Here is a 10,578-nt window from a genome sequence, read left to right on the forward strand (position 1 = left end):
TGCCTTTTGTAAAGGTTTCAGGGTCTCTGCATGTAGTCCTGTGTATAAAAAATATATATATTATGATTTCACATTGGTTTGAGAATAGGTTGATGAATGAAACAGTTGAAGTAGGCTGCAGCCCATCATATATCATACAATAAGATACAAATAAATAGGGAAAAAAGGTTTTAATCAAACATCTCATACACACACAAAAAGATAATCAAGTGTAAAAAAAAAAAAAGAGAGAGAGAGAGTAGCCTATGTTTGACATGGGAAAACATAGGATGCCCTTGCTAATTTGCAATTAAATCACAGGATTCAGTTCAGTTAATGAACTGAGCCCATGAGATTGTACTTCTCTATATTTGCTTTCACTTTGTGTTAAAATACAATAAACATTAGTTTCTCCAAAACATTTAATTTAATTTGAATTGAACTGAACTGAAAACTATTACCTTTAGCCCCCTGCTATGGGATTTTATTCATTGTCCTAGCCATTATAATTCAAGTTTAATGACAAAAGTCCCAGTGCTATCCACTTTAGGAACTCTTGGCTGCTTTCTTGTCCATTTTAATCTGGAGCTGGTTGACCACAGGTTCGATATCAGCTGTTTTTCGTGGCGCTTCAATGCAAAGAACGGCATCATGCGAAAGTGACACTTGTACTAGAAGTGGGTCCACTCCCATGGGAAGTATATATGTTCGTGTGAACTCCCTGCTGACGAACCCATGCTGGTCAACCCGCTGCGAGTGGCGACCGCTAACTTCCAGCAGGTTGTCCACTGTGCGCACATTCAGCTCGTCTGGTGTGAATTGGCAAACATCCAGCAACACGCGATACCAGTTGTCTTCACTTTCCACATCCGAGAAGCCTCGCTCGAGCTGTTTGTTGATGCGTGGGCGGATGTAGTATCCATGATAAAGCACTGGTGTAAGAAGATCCTGAGGAGTCAGGGCTGTGTGGGGAAAAGACTCAGGATGAAACATTAAACATGATGACCACTCAGGTTAGGAGTCAGGCCGGTGAACTGAATGACTGCTTGGAGATTTACTCCTCTGGGATAACCATACGCTTAGTGGATTTACATTAACATGAATTCAACTATTAGCATGTTGCAGTAGTCACATCACTGAACTAATGTTTACACATCACAAGTCTGCCCACTCACCCCAATAAACCTTTAAATAGAAACCAGTATCTGCCAAAAGATGAATGTGGAAGTTCATGTTGCAAGTAATATTGGAAGGGTGTCAAACTTCCTTTATAATGTTTTGGTTGGTTAATATCTCTTGGCAACAGTTTATTTTTAAGTGGTTGCAATGGGCTCTGTCATGTGTGGCATTCTAAATATAAGCCAGCCAGAGGACTTGCGTTTCACAAATATGAAATGACGTCAGAGTAATTGCAAAGCAAGTTGTTACCCTGAGTTCCATATCATAACATTGGGTATGGTTGCATTTTGGCAATGACATCATTATAATTCCACAGGAAGACAGCTTTGAAAATACAGCAAACTCGTAAAAATGACCTTTAGCGACCAGGAGCGGGAGCAGGACCATCCAGTGGGAGACCATTTGCATTAACCTTTGGATTGGTTTCTCTGGCATTTTTTAAACCATAAAACATGTGCTGCAAACAGCTGATTAGTGTTTTGATAATGTAGTGTAAAGGTTTAAGAACATATTCAATCATATTAACAACACATTAAGATCACAGCAATGACTGTAGGCTGTAGTTGTATTTTGAAAACCAGAAGCGGTGCCACTATGGAAGACTTCTTACCTTCAGCAAAGTTCTGATCATAGAAACGCCTCGGGTTACTCATCTCATACTCCAAGCTCATTGGGTAAGCATGTGGTATAGTGCGTTCGGCCATGGCTATCCTGAACCTGAAGCTTGTGAGCAAAAGTTTCCAGTTGTACCCCAATATCACAAGAGAACACAGTGGAAGGAGGTTGACAGGTAATGAAGGATGGGGAAAGCGAGTCTGCACAGTTATGCCTGAACAAGGAGGGTGATAAACCTGGCTAGAAATAGCTTGTGGCAGACTCTTCAGAGTGGTCGACGGGGAGGGGGTTCATTGTCGGGTGACACAATGCAGTATGGCCTATTGAAGATTTTGAGAACTTGAGAAGTGGGTGGTGTTTTTTTTCCCCCCTTGAACTAATATGTATTATCATCTGAATCACCATAATCCAAAATGTGTAATTATTTAGGATATCAGATTAGCCGTAGATGCACTGTACAGTGGGTAAGAATTAGGATTTGTATCATTAGAGGTTTTGGGAAGAATTACCTTTCACGCATTTTTTCTATTTTTCACTTATTACAATGAACACGCCACAGGAGAGTGAGGAGGACATGACATGCTTTTGAAGACTGCATTCAGGTCTGCCTGACGCTGAATTACTCTGCATTCCACAAGATCCACACATAATCCAGAGCTTGCCCATCAGGCATAGGTTGCCAATCTGCCTAAGGCCTTGTGGAGACCAAATCCCGAGAAGGGCCCATGCCCAAATTTGCACTGGCACATTAGAGTCTAGGCATTCTAATCCACCTTGGCACACCGGCCCCCCGAGTGAGTCAGGGGGATATGGGCAAAAGCCAAGATCAGAGGTTACTGGTCAATTCTCCCCACCAACCCAGACAGAAAGTTTCCAGTGGTATGAACACAGGGCATCAGCACCATTAAAAGCTTGAGGGATAATCCAGGTAGTATCTGTGTGAATGAAATCAGACTACCGGTTTAAATAAATGCTCTTTAGAGAAGGGTGAAGGGAGAGGAAAAGCCTGAGCAAGGGGGGACAGTAGGAGGGATTGAGTGAGAGTGAGAGAGAAAGAGAAAGAGAGAGAGGCGACAAAACAGTTTACATCATTGTTCCAGAAACATCGTCAGCTGGCTGGCAGGGACTGGCAGTGGCAGAGTATATAAGCGGGCTGTCGGGGACAAAAAAACACGTTCCGAGTGGATTGTGGGCAGTAGCTTCGCACCTCTGGAGCACAATGGATGTGGCTATCCAGCAGCCCTGGTTCCGTAGATTTTTGCCATCTTTCTTCCCCAGCCGTCTCTTTGACCAACACTTTGGAGAGCACATCAGTGAGAGCGACATGTTGCCACCCATCCCCTCCCTGTACTACCCACGGTCCTCTTTCCCGCGTTGGCCAGGCTGGCTGGAGAGCGGGCACTCTGAGGTGAGCAGAAAGCCCAGGCATTCAGACTGGCTGCTGATACTGAGTCTTCCAGGCAGACTGATACTTCTGTAAATTCTGAGGTGACTGTAAAAATGTGTTGATATATAGATAGAAATATAGAAAAGCCTTTGTTGTCATTGTATTTGCATACAATGAAATGTAGAGTGCTACTCCTGTTGTATATAACAGTATATAATATTATTAATGCTGACTTCTGCTGTCAACTCTGATCACATTTATGGTAAGATATAGGAGTCACTAAAGTCACAGAAGTGTATTTTCTTCGGTTAGTTATTGCTGCGTTCCCTAAAGCAGTTTCACAACATACGCACCTCTGTGTACGCAGAGATTGGAGTGGCTATCTTTATATCATTTTTAAGCCATTGAACACATGGACATTGTTTAGCTGCAAACTCAATACTATGATGACACCCAAGAGCTATTTAAAGCATCTCACTAACCCCATGTGTCAAGTGTGATTTGGACATATCTTTATGGCTTTTGAAACGTTTGCAGCCCGTAGGCTGTTCAATACAAACATCAAAGGTCTTGTGCATTCGTCACAAGTCCCTGGCCCATAGATTTATTTCCCACCTAGTCATTTATTTGCAGCCTTATCACAGGCTTTGGTCCTCGCTACTGACCTTCAGAGGTGTGGCATTTCATCCACAAAAGTACAACACCACCAGGAGGTGCTTAGTTTTTATATGCCATTACACTATTTGTTGGGCTCCAACGGGACCAATCTGAATAGGTTATGCAGTCTAATATTTCATGTTTCCAGATGCGGATGGAGAAAGATCGTTTCACAATTAGCCTTGATGTGAAGCATTTTGCCCCCGAGGAGCTGTCTGTGAAGATTAATGGAGATTATATTGAGGTCTTTGCCAAACATGAAGAACGTCAGGTGGCAAATTTATACCCATTCCCAATGCAGCTTATTCCTGTATAACCTAACAAACAATTGTACCAAACTTTTACAGCATTCTCAAAAGTAACGAATGATGTCTCTTGTGTTTAGGATGACCATGGTTTTGTGTCACGGGAGTTCCAAAGGAGATACAAATTCCCAGCCGGAGTAGACCCAGCCAGTGTTACCTCCTCCCTGTCCTCGGACGGTGTCCTCACTGTAATCGGCCCTCGGAAGGCTTCTGATGTCCCCGAGCGGAACATCCCCATCACATGTGACGACAAGCCTTCTGTGCAACAGAAGTAGAGCCTCCAGTCCTCTGCCTCGCCATCCACTGTGCTCTGCCCATCTTCGTGCTTCACACGCCCCTCACCCTCATGTTCTCATGTGTATGTATGTATATGTCAATCAAGTCTGAAACTAAGACCCATAGGGCCACAAAACCAAAAATACTCTCAGTATTATTTCCAAGACAAACTCTTACAACCTTACAGATGGTAAACATGACTGCAAAACAGTGCCAATCTCATACATTATTTTGATTTTGGTGACATATTTCATTAGCTTGGCTCAAATAAGTGGTGAGTGTATAAATGGCATCAGGGTACATTAAAACGAGGTGGAGAGACATGATTTGTCATGCTGAAGGATGTATAAGAGAAGAAAAGGCAAGCTGAAATGTGAGATATGGGGAAATGTATGGCTCAAGACAAGATAAAAACAACTTTAACAGGGCCTACATTTTGAATATGACTAAGTATGTTTGCTTTGCTAGTTTATACATGATTTAACATGCAGCAGCTCAATATCATAAATAAATTATTATTAAATCATTAATAATACTCTATCACTAGTCTCACTGCATCCATAAAATGTCTGTGTCCTGTTTCAGGTAACACAGTTGTTTCAGGCTGGGATGTCAGGATGGGAAGTACAATACTTCTTTGTTTATAAGTTACTGCGATGACCAGAAACTACAGTTCCTATAATTACAGTTCCTGTAGATTTTGAAAAGGTGATTTATAGTGGGAAAGTGGCTATCACTGTGTCTAAACTTTTAAGTGCTAACAATGGGTTAAATTTCAGAGCAATATTTGGCATTTAAGACAGCAGTGTAGTAATCTCATTGGGATGATCTATCACCTTTGTGGCAGAGAAAAATGACTGAGTCCACTAAAAGGATGTTTAAGTAAGTTAATGGATGGGAAATCGACTTCAGTGTTGACTCAAAGAATGCAAGTGTTGGATGTGTGTGTGTGTGTGTGTGTGTGTGTGTGTGTGTGTGTGTGTGTGTGTGTGTGTGTGTGTGTGTGTGTGTGTGTGTGTGTTTGTTTGTTTGTGTTGACACGTGTCTGCATTTATGCCACAGTCTATGCAGGCTCTGTATAGGTAAAAGAAAACTAAAAATCCTTACACTCTATACCTTCCTATATACTATAATTTTAAGTATTCCCAATCAAGGATTTAAATAATATTAATATACATTTACATCATAATTATATAGTTTCAGAATACTAATATTGGTTTATGGAAGAAACAAACAAGCCAAAACACATACACTAAAAAGGTAATTTTCCAACCCCTCGGATCTGCATCTTTTTTCTTTTTACATGTACCTGAGGGGTTGTTCTAAACTCTTGTATTTCATTTTGCTTGCTTAGACATTTAATATTAACAATTAACATTGATTCTATGAGTGTATAATCATTATTTACATGCATAATAAAAAGTTCACAATTTAAAGAAAATGGAGAGGTGACTATGTGTGATGTATGAATCCCTCAAACTCTGTCTCTAAATCTGATCATTGAAACTATTGCAGTGTTTACACAGTTAAATTGATTATTTAATTAAACCAACTAATTTCATTCAAAACAGGAAGTATCTCTCTCTCTCTCTCTCTCTCTCTCTCTCTCTCTCTTTCTCTCTCTCTGTGTGTGTGTGTGTGTGTGTGTGTGAGTGTTTATTGACAGTATAGATTATGCCCAGTCCCAAAGCCTCTTCTCGCAGCTAAGGCATGAACAATGAATACACTGATTAGATAATAACCTATAACTCACTGTGGTAAAGAAACCAGACTGCAGCTGATAAGGCACCCTAAAAACAAATTATGTTAACTTTCTTTCTCTCAGTCAGCTGTAAAAAGAACAAATTGTGACTATCAATAGGAATTCTCAGAGGATTATGTGAGGGTCAAACAATGTGTCATAAACAGATACTCTGCATTTGATGCCACAGTGGGCCTACTTCCCAAAACAAGCCGTAAATCCATAACCACACCCTTGTTTGCTGCAGCTATCCGATAACCAGTCACTGTTTCCACTCACCTAAGGGAGGAGGTGTAGAAAGTAACTGGGATTCTGTTCTATCAGAGATGTGGAGAGTTAGGTTAAAAATCAGACAGACTCATCCGTTTCATTCTGACAATCTAAAAACTGAGCACGTCAGTACATTTAATCTTCATGAAAAAAAAAAAAAAAAGTGAGGGAGAGAGTCAAATAAAATTGTATCTGTTTGCTGTATTTAAGACCAGGGAGATATCCTGCTAATCTTGGGTCATCGTGATGTCCTGTGGGGTCGTGAGGCTCCATCACCTTCTCTGCTTTCTCCTCCATGTGCTTTGAAATCCTGTCGGTAGCAGGAGTCTGCTACACACTTTGTGTGGGGGGGGTCCAACTCTGGTTGGTGTCCAGGGAAACTTCTGGGCTCTTTCGTGTGGACTTCAAAATACAATAAACAAAGAAACAATTAATCTCCCTACAACTTTCAGATGTTTCGGATGAACCCCTTTCTTGAGATCAAAGTATACCGAAGCAAATTTGATTTCAGTTTTTATTTCGCGTGAAACAATTAAGAGCAAAGATGATCACACTTACTGTTTTGAGTGGGTTTTTTCTCATCTTTGTTGTAGGTGGAGCTATACGTTGTTTCAAAGTAGTCAGAAAACTGTGTAGTGGAAATAATGAGATAATATCTCAATAAAGTATAAAGGACAGGCCACATTGTAAATAGAGAAATCCTGATAAAATCTCTAATATCTGGTGTCTGATGTCCCATTTAAAATCATGAAAATTATGACAAGAATCAGGGCTCACCTGAGATGGCAGTGGGCGCCTTAATTTTGTAGAGTAACGAGCATCAAATCGCCGCTCAGACCAGTTGCCAATCAAGGTGGCAGTGGTATAAGCATCTTCACTGGTGGAGCAACGCCATCCATATTGACGCAATTTGGCATCTTTAAATGCGTCATGCCAAACCTCACACTGGCCTGATGCACGGAGCATGTAGTGAAAAGACGGTACTTTGGTCTTCGTCCATGGATTTTCCATCCTCAAGAAGCTTGAAAAAAGTCCACCATGTGTAAAAGGTACTACATTAGTGTAAGCTTATTTTGAATAAGATGATGTGAAAAGCACTACATTAGTGTAAGCTTATTTTGAATATAATTTGAAGATAATGTTACCGCAAAGAAAACTCCACACTGACCTACCTGCTGATCTTTTACCTGCCACTCGTTACAAGGACTGTCTAGCTGGTAGACTGTTTTCTTTACTGTGCAAAACCTTGTCCATAGAACGCTAAAAGAGCTTCTGCCACTGTGTTCTATCTATGATGACGTCTGAATGACATGCTACTTTGTTGTCACGTAACCATGGTTACATGGGGGGGGGGGTCTGTCTGGAAGAGAAGGCTACGGCGATATTACATTTGAACTTAAAATGTATAAGATTATATGAAGAACCTTTGAAGAAAATGTAAAAACTATTGAGCAAAACAGTACAAATAAAATGCATCTGAAGCTAGTATGGAATCTTCGCGAGCACAAAAGCATCGCGCGCAATATCATATAACGTGCTCTGTGATGCAACAAGAAAAAAAGACACATTTCAAAGCAGCTTTATTTATTTTTATTGAACATCAGAAATGGTCTGCTCAAGCCTGACTCTATCCAGTGACTAAAGCACGATAAATAAGAACCGAATCTGCTATTTTGAGTGTTTGTTTTGTTCATAGCACATTTAATAGGCAGCTCACAGCCATGAAGGGTCCTTCGCAAAAAAAAGAAAGAAAGAAAAATAACCCCGAGGTCATTGACCCAAGATAGTAGCAGTGCTTACACAAAAGAATCGCGTGTCATCCAGGCGTCGTTTTTTGGTGAAACCAGAAAAGTAGTCAGTAACAGTAAAAATCCCATTTCTGAAAAGAAAAGAACATTTCTTTAGATATTTGATATTGTACACGTGCATTAATATGCTATTTAAAAACGAAGGCATAAGTTGTCTACTCACGGTAGTTTTCACCTCGACATCCGCTGGCATTAAGGCATGAGTTTCTTCTACAACGCTGCTCGGGAAATGACCAAGACGCGCTTCCTGCTCTCCATAGTAAGAACCTTGAACCTGAAGAATTGTAGTAGTTGAGTATCATGATATAGGCTAATGCTCTCTTGAAATTCATTCAGGTCTCTGCAAGCAACATAATTTCAATAAAACCTAAAATGAGTACATTCCAGACTTATTGGAGACAGCACATAAAGTTAACTCCATCCATCATCCAGTTTATTTTGCTACTTACACTGCCTGCCCAGAAGAGGTTACCATGGTCCTTCAGCATGGCAAACACATAAACAAGTTGACCCTGGCGTAGAGGGATGAAGCGGCAATCTTGAGGATAATAATCCTGGAGGGCGCGAGCAATGAGGATGGGATCTAGAGACAGACACCTTTGTAATTTACTTGAAAACTTCATGGATTTATTTGGTAGTTTTCTCAAAAGTGGCTTCCTGGTTCTGATAATGTGACAAACTATACTTGGTAGTTCTTGTTTCAGAAATACACGTCACTCCATTAGTTGCAGCCTGTCAATGTATTATTTAAAACTTGTTATTTTATGTGTTGCATTGTATTTACTTGTACAGATACAGCACTGCATTATGGCTGGTAGGCTACACTGTAACTACCTAATCTCATTGCAACAGCCAAGTGAAAAAAGGATACTCACGACTGCACTCATCATCAGCACACAACTTCTTGTTAGAGAGCTTGGGCATCTCTTTTCCGGCCTGGGCAATCAGAGGCAGCAGACCACATAGCACCAGAACTGACGACCAGCTCATGCCGTGCTTCTCCATCTTCCTCTCTGCTGTTCTGTCTGTCTGCAGAGGATTGAAGCCAGAGGTGGGACTTCATTTGGGGGCTTCACCCCACCTCCTGCTAAAAACACAGAGCAGATAGATCCCACCTCACATTTAAAACTTGCCCTTTTATGTCTTTGCTTTGTTTTTTGTTTAGCACCTAATTTATTGGACACTGCAAAAAATAACACTGACAGTAAAGTGATTGGAACCATATTTTTCAACTGTTCTGCTGACTTAGATGAGGTGAAGTAATCCCACTCATGTTTTGATCAAGTACCAAACTCAAAATATAACATTTTTATATATATATACACACATTTTAAATGATTTACTGCACTCTGCTGATCCACTATACTTCTCTATCCCTTGTTACCTGTATGTTGACAAAGTAGGCCCCACAAGCTCAAAGAGTCCCTTTCAAGCAAAGGAAAATTTGTTTTGCAGAAATCAGGAGGCACGGTGAGCAGTTTCACAGGCTCCTGCTTGTGTTGATTTGTGTCTGACCCTGGCAGCCAGCGTCCCCACCCCCCCTCCCGGCTTGCACACTCAGCCCACTGTCTGTATGGTTTTGGGAGAAAGTAATTCCACAAGCCTCATTGCACCCACAGACAGGGCTGAGAAAAACAAAGTGGTCTTTGTAACAGCCATTTTGCCTCAAAACATTTTTTATGAATGTTTCAAATTCACTTTTGTCCCATGTTTTTTTCCATCTCTTTGGCCTTAAATCATTTTTTTTATTATTATTATTTTGCAGATTAGATCAGATTAGTACATCCTCTCGTGGTGACAGGAAGGGCAGTGCTGAGGCCCATTAGAGATCTGAGTGACACAGCTGGTGAGAGTTCCATTGTTCTGATTCTGGTTATGTGTAGGTAGCCTACAAGTACACAAAATGTCCATCAGGACAGCGGTGTCCCTCAGGAGGTCACTAACTATTCCTTAAAGGCACCAAACTCTTGATGTTTATGATCTCGGTCTTCAGACCACATAGATGAGTGTGTATCTCAGAATTTAGGCACTGACTTTTTAAACACTGATTTTTTTAAACTAATTATACTTATACAAATTTACTGGAGATTATCTGTTACCATATAATTTAGTACTGGTATCCATTTATGACAGCTTTATAATATATGGATCCGCCTTCTTCTGTCACTAAACATAAGTTTCTTTATTTATTTGGCTGCCTGTACTATCCCATGTATCTTGCAACCAAAATCATAGCAGTGATTTGTGTGTTACCATAAGCAATTATGCTGGACAAACAGACTGCTTTACATTTGTGTGAATGTATCATTCATGACAGTGTTTTTTAAATAAATATTGAGTCAATCATGCATGTCACAAATG

At 40.5% G+C, this 10,578-nt stretch overlaps 4 protein-coding genes across 4 annotated transcripts; 1 reads left to right on the top strand and 3 right to left on the bottom strand.

Moving 5' to 3' along the window:
* Positions 1 to 155: 155 nt before the first annotated feature.
* Positions 156 to 1,985, bottom strand: hspb2 (heat shock protein, alpha-crystallin-related, b2). The gene is made up of 2 exons (XM_012821982.2): positions 1,769 to 1,985; positions 156 to 941 (listed from the first exon to the last, which is right to left on the bottom strand). Exons 1-2 carry the CDS (start codon positions 1,860 to 1,862, stop codon positions 526 to 528), a joined length of 510 nt encoding a protein of 169 aa, XP_012677436.2. The 5' UTR covers positions 1,863 to 1,985; the 3' UTR covers positions 156 to 525.
* A 734-nt stretch (positions 1,986 to 2,719) lies between these two features.
* Positions 2,720 to 5,839, top strand: cryabb (crystallin, alpha B, b). Its single transcript, XM_012821983.3, has 3 exons — positions 2,720 to 3,181; positions 3,966 to 4,088; positions 4,203 to 5,839. Exons 1-3 carry the CDS (start codon positions 2,993 to 2,995, stop codon positions 4,395 to 4,397), a joined length of 507 nt encoding a protein of 168 aa, XP_012677437.1. The 5' UTR covers positions 2,720 to 2,992; the 3' UTR covers positions 4,398 to 5,839.
* A 77-nt stretch (positions 5,840 to 5,916) lies between these two features.
* Positions 5,917 to 7,827, bottom strand: c8h11orf1 (chromosome 8 C11orf1 homolog). Its single transcript, XM_031571501.2, has 4 exons — positions 7,582 to 7,827; positions 7,187 to 7,430; positions 6,968 to 7,037; positions 5,917 to 6,811 (listed from the first exon to the last, which is right to left on the bottom strand). Exons 2-4 carry the CDS (start codon positions 7,418 to 7,420, stop codon positions 6,648 to 6,650), a joined length of 468 nt encoding a protein of 155 aa, XP_031427361.1. The 5' UTR covers positions 7,421 to 7,430; positions 7,582 to 7,827; the 3' UTR covers positions 5,917 to 6,647.
* Positions 7,828 to 7,972: 145 nt separating this feature from the next.
* Positions 7,973 to 9,709, bottom strand: mia (MIA SH3 domain containing). The gene is made up of 5 exons (XM_012821985.3): positions 9,602 to 9,709; positions 9,093 to 9,304; positions 8,667 to 8,800; positions 8,381 to 8,491; positions 7,973 to 8,288 (listed from the first exon to the last, which is right to left on the bottom strand). Exons 2-5 carry the CDS (start codon positions 9,220 to 9,222, stop codon positions 8,265 to 8,267), a joined length of 399 nt encoding a protein of 132 aa, XP_012677439.1. The 5' UTR covers positions 9,223 to 9,304; positions 9,602 to 9,709; the 3' UTR covers positions 7,973 to 8,264.
* Positions 9,710 to 10,578: the final 869 nt, after the last annotated feature.

The sequence above is a fragment of the Clupea harengus genome, chromosome 8, assembly GCF_900700415.2.
Source record: "Clupea harengus chromosome 8, Ch_v2.0.2, whole genome shotgun sequence".
NCBI classification, from domain to species: domain Eukaryota; kingdom Metazoa; phylum Chordata; class Actinopteri; order Clupeiformes; family Clupeidae; genus Clupea; species Clupea harengus.